General features: G+C 45.3%; 1 protein-coding gene across 1 annotated transcript in view; it reads right to left on the bottom strand.

Moving 5' to 3' along the window:
* Nucleotides 1-8169: 8169 nt before the first annotated feature.
* RPH3AL (rabphilin 3A like (without C2 domains)) overlaps nucleotides 8170-21907 on the bottom strand; it is a 262037-nt gene continuing 248299 nt past the window's right edge. The window contains exon 10 of the mRNA XM_029611427.1: nucleotides 8170-8456. Coding sequence (XP_029467287.1) covers nucleotides 8446-8456 — 11 coding nt within the window. The 3' untranslated portion in view covers nucleotides 8170-8445. The remainder of the gene's footprint in view (nucleotides 8457-21907) is intronic.

The raw sequence follows: 21907 nt of genomic DNA, 5'->3' as shown, positions 1-21907 counted from the left end.
GAGGAATGGTATTAACATAAAACGGATATTGGTAATTGGTGTAGTGGCAGCACTCCCTCTGGGCTGTAAATTGTCTCACCCCCACAGCCTGCAGTGTTTTCTTGGACAGTTACATGGCTTTGCATTATGAGATTGATGGAGAGCTCAACAGCAGCAACTATTGCATAAAACCCCCCAATACAAAGTAGTGCAGTTGCCACGTTAGTCCACTTGAATGCATGGAAATAAGTTACACAAAAAAAAAAAAAAGAATAAAGGGATGCTTTATCGATTGGGCATCTTTCATGAACAGACACTCCCTTCCTCAGGGCAGAGCAGAATGAGCAGAGGACGCCATTACCAGAAAATAGAAGCGAATCATAAGAGGTGTCCAATGATAGGGTGAAGGGGAGGTGACAGACAGCAGCATTTTATGGCTCATGGTTGGACGCGCGTCCACAACCCTTTATGCTATAAGGGGATTAGCATATCCAAACCCCACCCCCCCGCCCCGCAAAACTAATAGCGCTCATCTCAAGCAAATGCATGTTGATGAGGCTATTAGCTATTCTCCCCAGATCCCCCCCCCCCAAAAAATGGACACCTGACCCGCACATTTTTACGCTTAGAAATTAACGCCTGCCCAGAGCAGGCTGTACATCATCCAACTTTATATTGTGGCGATATTAAGTCAGAGGAACCAAACGTTTATTAAAAAAAAAAAAAGTGTGCCGGTGGTCAGGTTAGGAAAAGGGACGCTCAATTAACAAGCCTCCATTTTCCTAACCCGTGGCTGTGCACAGGTTAGGAAAAGGGACACTCGTAAAATTGAGCGTCTGTTTTCCTAACCCGCTGACAAGCCACCTGACTTCCACCTCTCTTGGATACCCACTGCCAAGGAGGCGCTAGGGGCATACATTTGTCCCTAGCGCCTCCTTGGCAGCGTGACCCCTCTTTTAAATATTCAATCTCTGGCCCAGGAGAAGTGGCTGGGTGCGGGTTAGGAAAGCTCACTTTTGAGCGCCTGTTTTCCATGCTGATTTATTGCATTGGCCCCATAGTGTGATAAGAACGCTAGGTCTCAGAGTCTTTTCCTGTCACTTCCAAAGTGTCTGATCATTTTAATTTCTTGTTTCCTGGATTGTTTTACGTTTTTCCTTTAATTTCTCCTGATGCACTGGTCTGGTTTCACGCAGATGTCATTTTCACCGCCTCTGTAGTGTTTGATTTTGTGTCTGTGAGTTGATGCTGCATTGACTGCATGCTGCATTGGTGAGACAGGGCAAGAGTTAAAAGCAAGAAACAATCCACACTGATAGAAGATCAAATACTCGCCCAATACTCTTTTTCCTTTCCCCCACCAGTTCTTTCACATTGGTGCCAGCACTGCGACTTTATCTCTTCTACCTGCTGGATTTGGGACCCGGTTGGCACCACAAAAAACTAAACCTTTCTCCAGGCCAATATGGCCACAGGCACAGACAATTTGGTGGGCTGGCAAGGCATACTCCACAGGCCAGATCCGGCCCACGAGCCATAGTATGGAGACCTCTGCCGTAGCCCGTTCTCTTGGTGGGACAGAGTGGATAAGACAAGACAAGAACACAAAAGGCAGTTGCTTGAAACCTATTCATCTTCCTGATCAAGGAAATTTCTCGGCTCAGCGACAAATAACAAGAAAATAAATCAAGAGTCCCTGGCAAAGTGGTTGCCAGTGTTTACAGAAGCTTCAGGCCACCAGTCCTCCACCTGGTGATTTTTCTGGATAAATATCATGGAGTATTTAGGGGGACAGGGCTATGCCATGCTGCTAAGCCTCTCCTCTCCTGTGTCAGTTAGGGGGCTGGACAGAAAACTATGAGGCCGATGCAATATCATGCGCACACATCCCCTCTTTTGGGTGCTCGATGTAATACTCAAATGAGCTGGCGCGCTAAAAGGGACGTGCAATGGATAAATTGTGCGTCCCTAGTGCGTCCATGGCTCGAGGGCCCAGGAGAAGTGGCTGTGCGCAGGTCAAGGAAACGGGACATTCAATTTTCCGAGCATCCATTTTCCTAACCCGTGCACAGTCATAGGTTAGGAAAATGGATCTCGTAAATTGAGCTTCCCTTTTCCTAATCTGACCACTGTTAAGATTTTTTTTTTCATGTTGCAGCTTTCTGTGTACCTCCTCGCAATGATATTAAGCAGGAGGAACCGCAGAAAAGCTGTACTTTTTTGCTTTTCTGAGCGTGGCTTGGGGTGCCTCAAAGCTTAACAGCAGCTCTGGGCTGGCGTTAATTTTTTATGGTTAAAATGTGTGCGTCGGGCGAACATTTTTTTTTTACATCTGAGGTACTAGCTAATGGCCTCATCAACATAGCAATTGCATGTGATGAGTGCTATTAGCTAGGCCCCAGTATGGACGTGCATTTTTGTTATGACCATTGGTCGCAGACGGCTGGGACCGCTATTACTCACTTCGTGCCTCGCTGCCCTCTCTCCTCTGGGAAGACTCGGGGCTGTGGCTAGCCGCTTCAGACACTCACAGCTCCGTTCCAGGACTTTCCAGGGCGGCGAGGATGCTGCCAACCGCCATGTCTCTCCCGGGCCTTCCTAGGCGCTCACGCGCGCTCCATGGCCCTCTTTTAGGGAAGCCAGGGTGGGAACCTCAGGGGCGTCTCCCGTTGATGACATCACTAGCCCTGGACTCTTAAGCACCATCAGGGCCTGGCTCTAATCGACTTGGCAACGAGTTCCCTCCTTGCTGAATCCTGCTGTTCTCGCTACGGACGTTGGTTCCTGGTTCCTGCTCCTGGCATGAGACACTCTCGGGTACCCGCTCCTCGGGGGCCCTGCTCCTTTCTCTGACTATCTGCTCCTCGGAGGGACCTGCGCCATGGACGCTGTCTGCCTTCTCCCCCGCTCCTCGGGGTTGCTCCAGGAGCTTCTCTACCTGTGAGACTCTACTTCAGTGAACCCTGCCCTGCGGGCCACTGCCTCACCGCTCCGCTTGTGGAGACCTAGCACTGGTGTACCCCACTCCTCTGGGAGGGGCTTATGAACTTGGGACTGTGCTGCGCTCCCCTGCTCCTCGGGGCAGCGCCTTGCTTACTTCTGTTTCTACATTCTGCTCCCCGCTGCTCGAGGTAGCATCCTGCCTATCTCCGAGACTGTACCGCACTCCCCCGCTCCTCGGGGTGGCGCCTTGCTTACTTCTGTTACTACGTCCCGCTCCTCGGGGTGGCGCTTATGAACTTGGGACTGTGCTGCGCTCCCCTGCTCCTCGGGGCAGCGCCTTGCTTACTTCTGTTACTACGTCCCGCTCCTGGGGGTAGTGTCCTCTTGCACTGCCAGAGACCCCTAGGCTTCCCTGTGCCTCGTGTAAGCCTTGGTCATTCTCCCTGTGCTGACTCTCTCTGTGGCTCCACCCCCTGGGGTCATCCTCGCAAGCTCTCCTCCTTACCCTGCCTGCATTCCCCACTCCTCGGGGCCTGTTCAGCACTCCCCCACTAGGGGGCCCTATTCTGGCTAACTACTTCCACACCCCCAGTCTCCTACTCTTCCTGTGCTCGCTGGGCAGTGTCACCTATAGCTCAGACCTCGCCTCCCGACGGTGAGGCTCAGCGGGGCTCCTCCCCGTGGGTGGTACCATCTCTCACCTCGGGCCAGGGGCCCACGAACCTGCAAATCCTAACACATTTTGGATGCGCTAATCCCGATATTGCATTGGGTGTACGTCTAACGTGTTCAAAACGGGCGACCAACTGCACGTTTAGCAGCGCCCTGAGCTGAGCCCCTGATATTGCATCGGCCACAAGGACTGGAAATGTTACTGGGGTGTGGGACTGGATGTCTGGGTGCCACGGGCTGGGAGGAAAGCTGGCCCAGTCACGGATTCCGCAGGACCAAAACAAAACTCTGCCAGCTAAATGTTACAAAATTAGGCCGAAAAATCCCTCAAAACTGAATCATTATTTTTGTAAAATCCAGGATTTTTTTTTTTTTCAGTTAATACTGGTTTAAGCTGAAAAAAAAAGAGCTCTAAATATAAGTAGCAAAACAAGAGAAAAACAACCTAGGTCCATTTGTGTCTGCTACGAGGAAATTGGGGCGCAGTGTAAATCAGGCAGGAAAAATCAACAAGAAACGAAAGACTCCAAAACAAGGAGGCCATGCCACAAGCACTGCTGAACACATTACGAGCCGAAGTTGTTTTTTAATGACAGAATCGGCAGACACGGAGGTCTGCAGCACAACTCACTTTGGGAGATCTCTCCCCTTCAGTACATTTCTCTTCTAAGCCTGTTTGCTACCTGCTGCTGCTGGGAGATCAGAGCGAGCTGGGGTTTAATGCCAGATAGGAACTAAAGGCCCTGGAGCAGGGACTTCTTCAGTGCAGGCAATCAATTCAGACTGCTTCAGGGTGCAAAACCCTTCTCCAAGGTCAATGTGAAAGTGCAGAAAAACCTCAGCCTGATTGCATGATGAGTTCCTTCCCTACCTGATAGAGAACACCGCCTTGGAAGACAATGGCAAGGGCAGCGTTCCCCGGAAGCACCACTTAGCTGGGGACATCCCAAGTCTGGTTTTCTTTCTTGGTCCGACACGCAATAATGCCCCTGGGCAGGCCATCGATGGGGGCTGCGTTGTGCTCTGTCCTGGGGGCTGGGTTTCAGAAAGGACAGAGAGAGGCTAGAGGTGGTCACGAGAAAAGCATGAACAAGAAGCAGAATCTTTTTCAGTGGAAAGAAGGTTCCAGAGCTAAGGCTCTTGCTATGAAGTTCCAAGCGGGAAGATTCGGGGAAACGTTTTCTCACTGATAGGGTGGTGGATGCATAGAATGCACTCCTGGAGGAGATGGTGGAGAAAAAGTGGTAATGGCATTTTTTTTAAAGATGTGGGATACATACAGAGGATTGCTGCTGACCAGAGGGCAGTAATGAAGCTCTGGAGTGATCTGTTCTAGAGCAGTGGTTCAGCCCAGTTCAGCAGCCAGAACATAACTTGCAATTAACAACACTCGTGGTCTGGCTGCATCAGGCCTGTAGTGGATTCCAAGTGCATTGATGTGGGCTTTCTCATTTTTTCCTACTGTGGCATCGTGGCTCCCAGTTCCTTCTCTGTTAGTACCCAGTGAAGAGCCATGCCAGTCTTTTTTTTTTTTTTAAGTTAACATTTTAAAGTTATTCAGCTGGAGCATGGACATTTTGAAGAGCAGCATCAAATCGGTATGTCAGATGCCATCAGTGTGTGGAGGAGCAGGGTTTTGGCGTATACAAAGGATCCTATAAGTATTGTACTGATCATGTACCACTAATGCAGCACAGATTTTTAAATAAATACTGTTTCACCGGCAGGCTCTAAGAACTAATTTCCAGATTTAATTATGGCCTAGCTGCAGGCTCATAAGGCTCACTGTAAGAGCCAGTTCTATGATTAAGGCTGAAGATAGTTATATTACATTTACCAGCAGACTAGAAAGATTCTGTGCTGGATAGAAACGTTTCTATTATTTATTAGGTGTAATATGCAGCTGTTCTAAACAATAATGAAGTTAACAATAAAAAAGAGATAAATAATATAAAAACATCAATAACTACAATACATTTAAACAATAACCACAATGTACACACAAAAAATATAATAATACATAATAAACACAAAAAAACCTCTCCCCTGACTGATGCCATTATCTGTTGATATAAATTGCTTGCTACTGCCCTATCAACCCACGCTTTCAGAGTGCTGGACTTTCAGGAAAATGCAAGACAAAATGGCCATTAGCTTCCAAGTTTGGATTCTGAAACCTTTTATTCTTTAAAACATGTTTCTGGCTATTTTAGCCCCTTACGTTGTTGTAAAATTCAATTTTAATTTAGCATACAATAAAGCTGCACTACAAAGTGTAATGGCCACAACACTGCTGACAACAGAAAATGAAACTCTGTTGTCATTTATTTATTTTATTTAGGCATTTTATAAACCGTTGTTCCAAATGAAGATCACAATGGTTTACAATATTAGCATTCATATTCTTGGTCAACAATCACGTGCTGTGTTAACATTCACATTAGGTTAACACCACAATAACTGTATATTCTTTTTCATATTATATATATTCTGTCAGTTCTGCAACAATCTGCAATGTTTTAACGGCACCACAGTTCAGCTTTGGGTGTTAATTTAAGTCTGATTAGTGACAAGAATTCATGAATTCCACACACTAATTAGGACAACAAAAATAGGCAAGTTCCCCATCATATACACTTACGAAAGTATTTCCCATTCATTTCCATCCTGCTTTGAAGAGGCCGGCGCCCCTTCTGAAAAGGAGGAGCCCGTATCACTGATCTGCAGAATGGACCAGAATGCTTTCTGTGTTATTGCAATTGGGGGTTCTGTTGGACCAACTCCTGGGCCTGGCACCAGCCTGCTGCACGTTTGTGAGAAAGATGCAAATTTAAGGCTCCTGACTGGAGCAATTGGGACCTTGGGATCCCTAGAGGGACAGCTCTTGCTGCACTTTAGGAATCCCTGACTTGCAACAAGAGTATTAACGGGATCAATCCCCGCCCCCCCCCCCCCCCCCCGCGCCCCAAAGGGATTTTCCTGCAACCCTATTCATTCATCACAACGGTAATGGGAAAAGAGAAAATAAAATATTCATTTTGTCAACCTTGATTGCCTCTTTGTGGATAAGATCATGTGCAGGGGGTGAGAGCCATGAGCTGAGAACGCTCCCTCCTTGTTCATTCGCTGAGATTGGGAACCTGTACAATGTGTGGAGGGGGAGGGAGGGGAGTGGGTTAGCATCCTGTTACCAGAGACCACTGGGGACATGAAACTGCTCACACCCTGGCCGAATAGAAAAGATTAAACTTCCTATCTAAAAACAAAATCAATTTTGCAGATGATCTTTTACTGCAAGTATCGGAGCCAGAGATCTCTTTGGGGGAATTAATTGGGGAATTTCAGCGCTATGGAGAGACAGCAGGATTCAAACTGAATTCTGATAAATCTGAAGCTCTCACAATAGGAGACTGGCAAACACATAGATGGGTGAGAGAGTTCCCTCTTAAATGGGCTGACGGGCAATTAAAATACTTGGGAATTCCATTACCAAGCGATTAGCAATGTACGCACACACAACATACAATGACGATTAGAAAATACTAGATGTGCATTGAGAACATGAACACCGCCAAATCTTTCATTAATTGGTAGAGTATATTTATTTCAAATGGTTATATGTGTTTGGCATACTTCCCCCGATACCTGCACAGATTTGCCTTGATGTTAATTGTAAAATAAATTCTGAAATCCTTATGGAGAGGGAAAAACCCCCGCATCTCCATTGTACAACTCAAGAAACCTTGGGGTAAGGGGGGCCTGGGGTGACCTAATTTGAAACTATGCAACAGAGCAGCAAATTTGCATAATATAGGAGAGTGGTTTGTAAGGACCAATGCATTATCCCCGTTAATTGTAAACCGATGTGATATGCAAATGAATGTCGGTATATAAAAGTTCTAAATAAATAAACTATGCAGATTGTCAGTTTGAATCTGGGCTGAATCTTCTTTATCTTCATCACTTATTCTTCAGATAACTAACGGAGAATTGCCGGAACACCTGACCAATCACTGTTTAATTGCTCCACTGCAGAAATCATGGCGATGGCTGACTCTCAAACTGAAGTTACATTTTACGACCTTGGAAGGCAACATTAATTTTCCACCGGGGCTGTAATCTGGAGTAATTACAAGTTGGAGAAGACAGAACTAAACGTAATAGGACAGCTGTTGAATGAACATGGGGAATACTCAAATTTGCGGACTTACAAGACTCCTTTGGTTTTACTAGGAGAGATTATTTCACGTATCTTCAGGCACGTCATTATCTAGGGTCATTAGACCACACTGAATTGACCAAAGAACAATGGGAAACGTTACAAGAATGGTTTGATACTGAGGATCTGGGCAGGGGCACTTTGTCTTCTTTTTATGTTTCTGATTTGAATTGAAGGTAAATGGGACCTTAGTCCTTACCCCATTGTGCCATAGATGGTTAACAGACTTACAGGTACAAACACTTATAAAAGTGTTTATTGCATGTACCAAAGATTTTGAACAATGTACAATTACGAGAAACACAACTTAAGCTTTTAAACAGAGCTTTTATTTCAGAGCATCAAGCTCTATTTGGCATGTATCTCAGATTCAGATGCATGCGTAAAGTGTTCTGCAGCAGCTGGAACTTTTGGACGCTCATTCTGATCTTGTCCCAAAATCCAGGCATTTTGGAAAAAAGTATATAGAATGGGTTCCTTTACAATAGTTGGTACTCGATGTATTATCCGCCCTGCTGGGAGATATCCACTCCATGCCTCATTGTTCCTCATTAGAAAGGTCATGGATCAGGAAGGTTCTATTGCTGGCAAGACAGACGGAATTGCGCTTCTGGAAACAGCCAAACGCTCCTTCAATTACCTTCTGAAGAAACAAAATACGCTAGTCATTAGTTATGCAACAATCCCAGAGGACAAAAGTAATCCTGGATATATGGCTTCCTTCTATTTCAAAACTCCTGCATAAAACTTGTAGCCAAATTCTGAATGACTTTTAGGGGGGGGGAACTGTATAGCAACTTTATTGATCTCTGACTGTGGAAGCTAACCTTCTTGGCAAGAGTATATAGTACATACGATGGGGGGAATTGGGGGGGTGGGGTCAAGGGGGCTTTTAGGGATTGGGACAGTTCTGTATTTCTTATCTGCGCATGTTCAATTTGATGCCAATGAGTATTTTTGTATGGGTTGTGTGATATTATTAATGGAAAATTAATAGAACAGAATTGAACTAAACACAAAATCCTTTTCTGAAGATGCAAATACAATAATCTCTTTATCCCCTATTAATTTTATCAACTCGTTCTGTGTCTCTGGGAAAATCCCATAATGAATCAGCAACACAAATCTCAGGCACGGTGAGATAACAATATTTTTTTGGGGGAGGGGGTGCAGATTATATTTGGGCATAGACACCTTTCTAGATATTTTATAGGGTTGGTGCACTCAAAAGTAATTATCAATTTGGGCTGTAGCCTGGGGAGGGCAGTTTTCACTCTTGGACAGAACGGGGGGGACGGTGCTGGTATTCTAGACCCCAAACATCGTACCTTGATACCCAATTAAAAATGCCCCTCCTCACTTTAAGTCCTTGTGTGATTTATCTGATTTATATTCTGCCTTTCAGACACTTCAAAGCGGATTACGTTCAGGTACTGGAGGTGTTTCCCTCTTCCCTAGAAGGCTCACATTCTGAGGGCCAAATTTTAAAAGCGCTACTACTGCTAAAAGGCACATATATGCACGTATGTGGGCCGTGCATGAGCAGTGCAGATTTTAAAAGATGCTAATTATGTGCATATATGCGCGTACGCAAACTGAAAATAAGTGGGCAGAAAAAGGGCAGGATAGGGATGAGGTATAGGTGCTCCAGAGTGGGGCTTAAAACCAGAGACTGCAGTGCACGGCGGCTTGTTAGCCTCGCATATTTACTGCTGCTCCCGATGAGGTGAAAGTCTTCAGAAATCACATCGGGGGGGGAGGGGGGGGGCGCTGTTGCACGCTGATGTAGGTGGACGCATGCCAGTGAAACTCCCATAGCCCGAGACCCTAATCTGTCGAAACCCCCCCCCCCGACATTGCTGCGATTTGCCCACAGAATCTATAACTTAAAATCCTCTGTCCATTCCGGATATCAGCACAATGACTACGCAGCTCACACGCAGCGCTTTTGAACGGGCCGTCACAGATTTTTACCGCAAGGTGGCAGAATCCACCTCCGGGAGCGATGCCTGTGAATGCATCGGCAAGGGCCAGCTGTTAAGACCGATCATGCCCTCTGTGGATAGGCAAGTACCTACAGTACCTGAATGTAATCCACTTCGAAGCGCTGAAAAAAGTGCAAAAAGCGGAATATAAATCTAAATAAATAAATACATAAATGGAACAAATTCTGCAGGAATTAAGAGAACTGTGCCCAGCCATGACCCAGGACTTGAGCGCCATGAGGGCTTCCATAGAGGAGTTGAAGGAGCGGACGGAGTCGGTAGGCCCCAGAGTAGAGGAGCTGGAAAACCAGATCTCGGCAAGCGAGGACTAGGAATCCACAACAGCGAACTCACTCATGGCCCTCAAGAAACAAGTAGAAACCCTGGAAGACAGGTCTCGCCGCTACAACATCCGGATGATAGAGATCCCTGAGCAGGCAGAGGATCGTGAATCAAGGCGGTTTTTGGAAACTTCTTGCGTGAGCTGTTTACCCCAGGGGAGCTCGATCTGAAGTTTCATATTGAGAAAGGTCACAGAGTGCTGGGCCGGGGATTGCAAAATAATAATTGCCCGCAAGCCTTTATCAATAAACTACACTAATATCAAGCGGAAGAGTAGATACTGAGGTGGGCACGAGAATTGGGGCCTCTTACGCACCGAGGTAGTCGGGTCGTGGTCTTCCCTGATTACAGTGAAGCCACCATGAGACGCAGGGCCGAGTTCTTCAGGGTGATGAAACAGTTGGCATGAAAACCAGCTCCGGTTTCAGCTGATTTATCTGGCACGGCTGCTGATTTGGGTGGATGGCACATGGAAAGCATTTCACTCTCCAGGGGCCGTGATGGTGTTCTTGGAAAAACGTGGAGGCAAAATTGGCGTGGCACAACTGCACGCGTCTAATGGTGGCAACAGGCCTAAAGAGAATCAGGAATTGCGCAATGCTACATATGGGGTGGCTGGGCTTAGCCCCCGTTCCCCCATCAGTAACAGAGGCAACCCCAGCCAGAAATTCATTGCTCTGAGTGATTCTCACGAGTGGCCTCCCCTCTTGGTGTGTTCGGGATTGCTTACAGTGTCGCTCAGTACTACCCAATGCCTTGATATAGGAGAGGCAGCCAGAGACAAGTGCCATGGGTCAGAGCCTGAAGAGCGAAGCAAGGCAGAGTGAGAAACACCCGTGTGTTCTGCTGTATCCGTTGACAAGCTGTTCTTTACGCTGTTGGACATGGGATGTGTCACGCACACAGCCATAAGGCAAATCCTGATATCCTTTCATGATGGGTCTATTGAGTGAGGCCTTGGGTGTTAAGGGGGTGGGAATTCTGCAGAGCTTAATGTATTATATGGTTAACAGGGGGGGGCTCTCTACCACCTGAGGACTGGGGGGAGTTTAGTTGGGTAGGAGGGTTAGGGTGGGGACTGGGATGGGGGGAGGTAGGGGTGGGGATGCAGGGGGATGAGGGGGATATGCCAAGTGCCAAGTGCTTTTTCCTTGCTATATGCGCTCTAATATTAGCTGGATGGATTATTCATCTGGGAGATGAAGCATGAGATGAGGTGGATCGTCCAGTTTGCCTTCTCTGGATACTCGAAAGACCTGATACCTGAAGCACTTCAATAATCAGCTCAGAGACATGGCAGGGAATTGGGTCTACAATCCTGAGACTCTTTTCAATTTTTTATGGAACATTTGTGTACTGGGTGCTGATGACGATTCAGTCAGGTGCTATGGCTGGAACTTGGGTCAAGATTTTCCGGTGGCTTTGGGGGTGGGATGCGGGAGGGTGGAAAAGTGTTTGGAGTTTGAAGGGGTTAGTTTGGGGTTTGTGGTTCTGGGGGTTTGGAGGAGCTGGGGGGTTCTGAGTAAAGCTGGCCTAGGAAGCAGAAGATGATATGGAGTTTGGGGGATAAGCACTTCTTGCTACGACGGGCTTTGAAACTTAAGGATGGTTACAGTTTCTGTGCTATTTGCTCGGTGGGTGTTGGGATGTTGGTGCGAACCTGGAAGGGAGCTTTAGTGAGTATAAGTCGCAACATATGGTGCAGGCAGCATTATTGCAATTATGGCTAATACAGAGATTAATATCATCTCGCTTAATGTTAGAGGGATTGGCATTTCGGTAAAGTGCAAGCGCATCTTAGATTACCTGAAGAAAAGAAAGGCTCATATTGTGCTTTTATATGTCAGATAAGGAGCATGTCAAGCTCCCGCGGGAGTGGGTTGGCCAGGTGTTCTATTCCTCCTAGAGCACTAAAAGCAGGGGAGTATGTACCTTACAGACCGATTCAGTAAATCATGCAGGAGAGCTGGCACTCCGAGTTGAGCATCCGCTCTCCCAACGCGCGCCCAGGCACTTCTCCTGGGCGTGTGATTCTCTATTTAAATTAGGTGTCGCGCTAATAAGGAGGCTCTAGGGATAATAGCGTGCCCCTAGCGCCTCCTTATTAGCGGAAGAGGCGGCTGTCAGCGGGTCCGACAACTGAAGCTTAATTTTACCGGCGTCGGTTTTTGAACCCACTGTCAGCCACGGGTTTGGAAAATGGTCGCCGGCAAAACTGAACGTCTGTTTTTTAACCCGCTGACCAGCGGACAGATTTTTATTTTTTTATTTTTGGTGCCTCAGACTTAATATCGCTATGATATTAAGTCGGAGGATGTACAGAGAAGCAGTTTTTTCTGCTTTTCTGTGCACTTTCCCAGTGCTTTCTAAGGTTAATTCCTGCCCTTGGGCAGGCATTAATTTCTAAGAGTAAAATGTGCGGCTTGGCCGCACATTTTACTTTCAGTATTCTGGGGTAAAAACTAATAGGCTCATCAACATGCATTTGCATGTAATGAGCACTATTAGTTTCGGGGTGGTTGGCCGCGAGTTTTCCAAGCACTATTATTACCCCTTACAATATAAGGGGTGATAATAGCGCGTCTAAAATGCGTGGCCAAACGGGGGCTAAATGGTGCGTTCAGCCAAGCACACCGTTCTGTATCGGCCTGTTAGTTAGCAAAGCTCTTCCTCTGACTGTTAATAAACATATCAAAGATCCGGAGGGACGCTATTTAGCAATGGAATGTGAACTCTATGGAGCACAATTTACACTGATAAATGTGTACAGGCCTAACCCGGGTCAGGATGAATACTATAGGGGGTTAGCAACAGCAATTGAAGATTTCTCCCCCCTCCCAATAGCGAAGGGGGGAGATAGGAATGTATGTCTTGATCCGAGTCCAGATACATCCAGTGGGCGTACCTCTGCCACAAATCAGGCTGTTGGGCTCAAAGAGACTCCCAGTGACCCAGCCTGGTACTGGGAGGAAAGGTTGCTCCACAAGGCCAAGTAGAAGAAGCTGCTACCTTTCCCAGCTATAGCTATGCTTTGCCATGAGAGGGGACTCGCCACAGCACCTGAGACCTGGTCATTTTGAAATATTATCATTTGCATAGTGCATACCAGCTGTCTGCAGCACTGTGCAGACATATATATTGGATAGTCCCTTCACCTTGGAGCTTACAGTTGTCACAGAACAAAAAACAAATAAGAGGCTTCAAATTAAGACAGCCAGGCCAGGATTAAGAGGATTTAAGAGGGTGCAAAATTACAAGCTAATTTTAAAACGAGCACCTAGGTGCCCATACACGCACGTATGGGAGCACAAGCAGAGCTATGCTGGAATTTTAAATCTCGCACGCGCTTCCGCACATATAATTTAACATTCGCCTACCACACATAAGTATGCTCCTAATTTTAAGCAGTTATTCGAGCAAACGTGCTTCGCGTATCATCCATAGACTTTTGCTGGCTTTAACGCGCTTTTGTAAGCGGATATTAAAACACACTCGCGCGAGGGACATTCCCAGTTTTTCCAATTAGTTCATCAGTTTGCACAGTCAATCTTGAGGTCATCCAGACCTTTCTGGTTCTTTGTTCTGCACCCCCCAAGTTGATCCGGACCTCTTGCCCTGTCATATTAGGCCTAAAATGTGATTTTCTTTTTTTTTTTTTTATAACTCTTTCTTTTAGCAAATTTCAGTAGAAAAAAGAAGAATAAGAGGAAATCCATCTCTCACTAGAAACAACAATAAGACTGCCCCCCTCCCCCCAGAAGGGAATGAGAGCTAGATATTAAGCATCGCAGGCCATATTCACAGCATTTCAAAAATACTGTAGGCAAACACATCACGTCTACAAGTCAGGTCCATGCAACTGTATTTATACTGAGCAGCTATTCCGTAATTCCAATAGGGAACCAAATTTTATCATATAACAGCATATTCTGCTTAAGTAGATGGGTAAGCTTCTCCACCAGAGCAATTTCATGTACCTGACTCAACGCTGAGCCGATTTCCACATTGAGGGGAAATCTCCCGGCATGTATTAATTGATCTGCTAGCCTTTTTTGCGAGGTGGTGAGGTTATGTTCCCCCCAATCCCTAGTAAACATAGTTTGGGTTTGATGGCTCTCTCTTTTCCCAAGATAAGATGACAAACTGCCAGAAAACCACAATGAATTCACAGGACCACCAGGCATGTATATAAGAGCCTGGATGACCACATCCCCGCCAGCATAATCCAGTGGAATTTGAAGAAAACTTAGTGTAGACCAGTGGTTCCCAACGGGACCCCCCAGCTAGTCGGGTTTTCAGGATATCCACAATGAATATGCATGAGAGAAATTTGCATGTTACGGAGGCAGTGCATGCAAATTTTCGCTCATGCATTTTCATTGTGGATATCCTGAAAACCCGACTGGCTGGGGGGTCCCCAGAACAGGCTTGGGAACGACTGGTGTAGAATAAGGGATATCTATATGCTCTGTGGAGAAGCTTTACCATCGTTTTAACACGATTAAAAACATATAGAAATCTTGTGCGCTTTCTCCCAAATTCCTTTCCAGTGCTGGCAGGTTAGCTCCAGCTGGAGATCTCTATTCCATTGCTTCATTATAGCCAGAGGTGAGTCCTGCACAACCTGGATTTTCTGCAAGGTTTTATAAGAAAGAGATATACCCTTGCAAGTTATAGTTTCCTGAATGAAGATACGCTCTACTGGATCAGGGACCAGAGGCTGCCAGCCCTTTTCCATATGATGGCCCAACTCGGCCACCAAATGTCAGTAAAAGACTTCTGACTCATCCTCCATCCCAAATTCTTCTTTAAGATCCTTAAAGGGTTTGAATTGAGTGCTATTATCCTCCCATAATTGTCCCAGAAATTTTAGACCTACTGGTACAACATAGTTGTCGCCACCCTAATGTTCTCATGCAGGGGAGTGAGTACAGAAAGGCCCTGTTCTGGCCACTTCAGCTTTTTGCTCAGGGTCTTCCAAAATTTCAAAGTATATGTAATGTGAGGACTAGTCCCACTAGCTTTTTTAGCACCCATGAGCAAGTCCAGCTGCATTGGCAAGTCCATATCCCCAACCAGTTTACATTCGAGTATATACCAGGACAAAGTATGTTCCCTATGAAGCCCCACCATATCCCCCGCCAATCCACAGGCCCAATGATAGCTCTGTAGGTCCGGGAGAGCCATTCCACCTGCTTCCTTAGGCCACCAGAGCGTGATGTGTGATGGTCTCTGGTGCCAAACAAATCTTGCATAACTCCATAAAGAACAGAGAAAAAAACACCAGGTAAGTAACACGGAACATGCTGGAACAGGTACATTAACTGAGGCAAGATGTTCCATTTTCAGAACATTAATCCTACCAGCCCAAGAGAGGAAGTGATCATCCCAACCTGCCAGATCTTGCTTGATCTTTGTGACAACAGGAGCATAGTTAAGTCTGTATAAATCAGCCGCCCTACGGGGCACCCAAATCCCCAAACATTTGAAACTGTTCCATGCCTTCCTAAAGGTGGAGAAACATCTTGGTATCTCTTCTAACTTCAGTGGTTCTAGAGGAAATAGTTCAGATTTGGAAAGGTTAATTTTATAACCAGAGAGTCTGCCATATTCAGACAGTATAGCTAGTACTTTGGGGCATGATTGCCGGGGGGTTAGTTAAAAAGAGAAGAACATCATCCGCACAGAGGGATATGATGTGTTTTGCCCCTTTCAGCTGAAATCCTGTCATATTGGGATTTGTCCGGACCTTATGCACCAGAATTTCAATGGTTAAATTAAATAATAATGGAGAGAGAGGACACCCCTGTCTTGTGCCCTACACAATGGGAAAAAATTCAGAACAGTATCCATTAGTGAGCACTTTGGCATGAGGGTAGATATAGAGTATTTTCACTAATTCTCAGAATTCAACTAAGAGCCCTGCTTTCTCTAGAACTTTAAATAGGAATGCCCACTGAAGATGATCAAATGCCTTTTTGGCGTTAAGGGTAACCACTAAGCTCACAGTGCGGGTTTGCTTTGCCAGGGCAATGATATTAAAAAGCCTCCTTGTATTTGTAGTCGAGAGACCCCTTTCGATAAAGCTGGTTTGATCATCCTTGACAAGGTTAGGCATCACTGTCTCGAGTCGTGCCTGTAATATATTCGCTAAAATCTTGACAATGGAATTCAATATCGAGATTGGGCAGTACAAACCTGGGCCTTATCCATCCCTATCTGCTTTGTGAATCAATATGATGACCGCATCTGATATACTATGTGTTGCATTGGGGTTGCCTCTCAGATAATCAAATGTCTCCTTCAGTCTTGAGGCTAGCTCGAGTGGAAATTTTTTTTTTTTATTGATACGAAAGCCGTCCAGCCCCGGACATTTGCCCTTAGGTAAACCCATAATGGCCGCATATATCTCTCCCTCTCCCTCCGTGATAGGTGGCTTTAATCAATCTGTTTGCCTTTCAGTAAGTGAGGGGAATTCAGTCCCTGCAAAATATTCTTCCAACTCTTCCTCACGGCATTGTTCGTTATTACCATATAAAGTTAGGTAAAAAACCTTCAATACCTCATTAATAGACTGGGGATGACACACAACCTCCCCAGCATGAGTTCTTATACTCCCTATTACCGTCTGGGCACATCTTTTCCGGATAGCTATAGCTAATAATGCCCCCATTTTGTTCCTCTGCTTGTACAATCGCTGGCAATAGAATTGAAATGATCTTTCAATATCCTCGACTTGCAACTGATGAAGATCCTCCCTTGTCTGCTCTGGGAGAGCAAGTGGCCTTATGCTGTGCTTCAAGTGTTTTTATTCTCTCTTCCAGGGATTTTTCCCTGCATAACCGGGTTCACTTTTGATGGGATGCGTAGCTAATAATTCTGCCCCATAATACAGATTTAAGCGTTTCGCAGAGAACTACAGGTGACTGCTCTGCCTCCCAATGCACCTCAGTGAATTCTCATTACTCAACAGTGAGGGGTTTAGTCGCCAAATTATGGCTGCTGAAGGCACCTGAGAGACTTGCAGAGGCAATAGAACAGGACTATAATCTGAGAGGTGACAAGAAAGAATGTCAAGTTGCCCCATACCTGACAGCAAAGAGGCAGTACAAAGAAAGAAATTGATCCTACTGTAGGTTAGGTGTCGTGGGGAATAATAAGTGTAATCTTTTCCAGACAGATATTGAGCCCTCCAAACACCTATCATTCCCAATCGAGCCTCCGATAGGCCTGGATACGAATGCAACCTTAGCCCCTCTGCCATAGGCTCTCCTGTGTTGTACCAGTTAATACATGGAGATGAAATTCAGCAGAAGAACAGAATGTGCCTCACAGTAGCTTTCAAGATGGGACTGGGGGAGGGAGAGAAACTGATGTATTTCTACACTAGCTGCAGGCACTAGCCTCATGAAATCAATTTAATTGCTGGTATGGTGCATCAATGGTGAAAGCAGAGGCAAGAAAATCTTTTATCTCTGCTGCTGCTCACTATCTTTACATTGATTGAAACTAAACCCACAGTAAAATATCCAGACACTGTCATGCTTTGATGTTATAGTCAAGGTAATTTTGCATCTGCCACTTATGCTCCGTGCTATAAACTTCTGGAGAAAGAGTGAAAAAAAAAAATCACCGGTTAAAAGGAATATTAATGAGCAAGTCATTAGCGATGTTGGCAAAGATCACTTTAGGTCAGTGATTTGAAAGGAATATAAAGTAGAAACTGGTTTTGAGAAGGATGAGGATGGGGCTAAAGGGAATTCCCACATATAGCAAAAGTACAATGAATAACAAAGTTCTTCTGTAGAATCCAGATTTTTACCATCGATCGTAGAGGCAGTGCCATCAGCACATGCAGCACTGCACAAGTTACAGTGCCACCACCCCAAAGCATCTGAGCAGTGGAAGATGTAGGGACTTGATCAAACTCATTAGATAGATGTAAATAGTAATTAAGCAGGCTAAAAGGGAATTTGAAAAGAAGCTTGTCAGAGAGGTAAAAACAAATAATAAGAAGCCTGTGAGGGAGTCAGTCGGCCACTAGATGACCAAGGAGTGGTCAGGGAGGACAAGGAAATAGCAGAAAACTAAATGAATTGTTTGCCTCTGTCTTTACATAGGAGACTGTCGTGGTCATACCCAAAGAAACATTTTTTGATGGGGGTGACTCTGAGGAACTAGATCATAGTCTGCATGGAGTGGCAGTTGCTACTACCCTAAAAAGCTTGCTAGGCACGCTAGATGGACCATTTGGTCTTTATCTGCCATCATTCACTATGCTACTATGTTATGTTAGACAGAATCACTGTGAAACTAGAGGACATAATACCCAGGGCCGCTGCTAGCATTTTGGTTGCCTTGTGAGAAAAATTGTTGTGCTGGCCTCCCCTCCCCCGTTCTTTTTTTTACACAAAATTTTTGTTGTTTCCCCCCCGTAACCAACACACAATGCATCTGATGAAGTGGACTAGCCTTGAAAGCTCTTGCTTTATTAAATTGGTTAGTCTATAAAGGTGCCACTCAACTCCTGTCATTTCAGCAAACAACAGAAACTATCAGTCTCATTCTTTGTCCCAATCCCCTTCCACCGCCGAAAAAAAGCCCTGCTCCCTCCTCGGAACCTATTTTACCCCATTCACAGTTCCAAAATTTCTAAATTGTGCAGGAATGATCCCTAGGTGCTCCTTCCGCACTACCAGTACATAAAACTGATGCTTGCTGGTCCTGTAGCCAGCATCAGTTTGTTGTACAGAAAAGCATGTACTGCTGTGGTGCCAACCAGAAAACCCGGCAAAAAAAGACACTTGGAACCCATATAGTACTACTGTAACTCGTCTTAGGTGTGGGTATGGTCCTTGGACAGCCAACAATATAGTAAAAAACCCAATCCAAAACAGTATTAACTGCAAGCACTCAAACAGGAACAACCCTATGAAAAGGCAAATATTGCATCAGCCCCTAAAACACCTCTGATTAGGAAAGCAGAACAAACCAGTCTGCTCTAAATTCCTACATAGAAACTATACATGCTAGCAGAATACAGCCAAACTTTCACCAAATACAGAATAAAGAGACCATAAAATAGAAATGGAAATGTCTAGACAGAAAATGAATTGGAAACTCCAATAAACTAGACTCTGAAGCAATGGAAAAACAGAAACATCACCAATCCTCATAAATCAAACAATAAAATCAAGAAATGTAAATCAGTCATGAGAATGCTGCCAAAAAGACGACAAATAGAATAAAATCCAATAATTAAGAACTCATAAACTTTTAAACATTTCCAAATGGCAATAAAATATTTCAAAATAGCAGACACATCAAACACCTAAAAATTAAAACACCTCACTTCCCATACCTGAAAACATTTGATTTCCAGGCACCCTGAGCTTGTCATGGATTAGTGGGAGTGGCAACATTTTTCACCCCCTCCCAAGGCAGGCTCCCACTCACACACAAACACACTCATCACCCCATCCACCCATCCAAGACAGGCTCCCATTCACACCCAACCACCCTTCTACCTCAGGCAGGCTCCCATTCACTCATCCATCCCAGGCAAGCTGTCATTCACTACCAACTAACCTACTCACCCATCCCAGGCAGGCTCTCATTCACAATCACTCATACCCATATCCATTCTCATACACACACACACACACACACCCATCCCCCCAAGGGCAGGCTCCCATTCACAATCACTCATACCCATTCTCATACACACACACACACACACCCATCCCCCCAAGGGCAGGTTCCCATTCACACACACACACCCATCCATCCTGCTCCACCCCCCAGGCAGGCTTCATTCACACACATACTCATCTCTCCCCACCCCCCAGGCAGGCTCTCATTCACAATCACTCATACCCATACCCATACCCATTCTCATACACACACACACACACTCATCCCCCCAAGGGCAGGCTCCCATTCACAATCACTCATACCCATTCTCATACACACACACACACACCCATCCCCCCAAGGGCAGGTTCCCATTCACACACACACACACATCCATCCTGCTCCACCCCCCAGGCAGGCTTCATTCACACACATACTCATCTCTCCCCACCCCCCAGGCAGGCTCTCATTCACAATCACTCATACCCATACCCATTCTCATACACACACACACACCTCCGACTTAATATCATTATGATATTAAGCTAATATTTCAAATGCTATTAACCTTTTCTTTTTTCCTTCCTCTCCCAGTTTAAGCATCCCTGTTTTTTGTAACTGCTGTCTTCCGCACTATAGTTCCTGTTTGTATTTTTTATGCACCACTGTTTTACTGTAAACCAGCATGATGTGATTTTATCATGAATGCCGGTATATAAAAACCTTAAATAAATAAATAAATAAATAAATAAATAAAAAAAAAATATTAAGTCTGTGGGTGTACAGAAAAGCAGTTTTTTCTGCTTTTCTGTACACTTTCCTGGTGCAGGCTGAAATTAACTCCTGCCTTTGGGCAGTCATTAATTTCTGAAAGTAAAATGTGCGGCTTGGCTGCACATTTTACTTTCTGTATCACGCGGGACTAATAGGCCCATCAACATGCATTTGCATGTTGCGGACACTATTAGTTTCGGGGGGGGTTGGTCGCGTGTTTTCCACGCGTTATTACCCCTTACTGTATAAGGGGTATAAACAACGTGTCAAAAACATGTGTCCAAATGGGGGCTAACGGTGCGCTCGGCCTGAGCACACTTTACTGCATCGGCCCGTCTGTGTGATAATCATGATCCAATTCATGGGTTTATTTCTTTGATTTATTAGTATTCTGCCTTTGGGCATTTCAAAGTAGATTACAGGCAGGTACTGTGGGTGTTTCCTCATCCCCAGAGGGCTCACAGTCTAAGTTTTTCCTGAGGCAACAGAGAATTGCCCAAGGAGCAGCAGTGGGATTTGAATGCTGGTTTCTCTGGCTCATAGCCCACTGCACTAACCATTAGGATACTCCTCCCTGCCTCTTCTTGCGCCAGGAAAACATGCAGCACATGGACTGCAGGCAGGTGTGGTGAACATATAGAAACAGAAAATGGCAAATAAAGACCAAAAGTCCCATCTAGTCTGCTCAGAAGTGACTTTAGGTGCATTTACCCAAAGCAGATCAAATTTCCACATGGAGCTCACACCCCCAATCTCATCATGTCCCCTTCAGAGCTGCAACTGCCAGTCCGTGCAGGTGTCCCCCATATGGCATATGGCAGTATGCACAATGCAGCCCTGTCACCGACACGCTGGGATGCAAGCATCACTCGGTGAAGGTTGTGCAGTTCTCTCATTACCACTCTCTTGCCACTAGGGGTCCTCATTGTTTATTCCATGCTCTCTATAGGTGATATCTGGAACCCTGCTTGAGGCATCACAACATCATAAGATTTAAATAGCAGGGGTCTTATTAAATAAAGGTATTTTTTTTATAGGCAAGGAATGTGGAAAAGTCCTTTTGGAATAAAGCTTGATGTGGTTTATTAATAAGTTACTGTACAATTAAAGTTTGATCAACAGAAGGTCATTCATCTGATAAACAGCTCTCTAATGAATCCTAAAGACATGAAATGCACCTGGAAGCTTTTACAAACCAATTCAGTTTTATGACACTGCTTGTAAGGTTTCCCTGGCTCCTCTACATATCCCTCCCTTGCTAGGCAAAACCCAGGAAGAAGCATTTCTAATGTTAATCAGACCTGTATTTACTATTGCACGCAGGGAGCCTGTAGTCAGGGCAGTCACTTGATAAAACGGC

This window comes from Rhinatrema bivittatum, chromosome 8, assembly GCF_901001135.1.
Source record: "Rhinatrema bivittatum chromosome 8, aRhiBiv1.1, whole genome shotgun sequence".
NCBI classification, from domain to species: Eukaryota; Metazoa; Chordata; class Amphibia; order Gymnophiona; family Rhinatrematidae; genus Rhinatrema; species Rhinatrema bivittatum.
The sequence above is the reverse complement of the archived record's forward strand: the minus strand, read 5'-3'. Positions and strand labels throughout refer to the sequence as shown.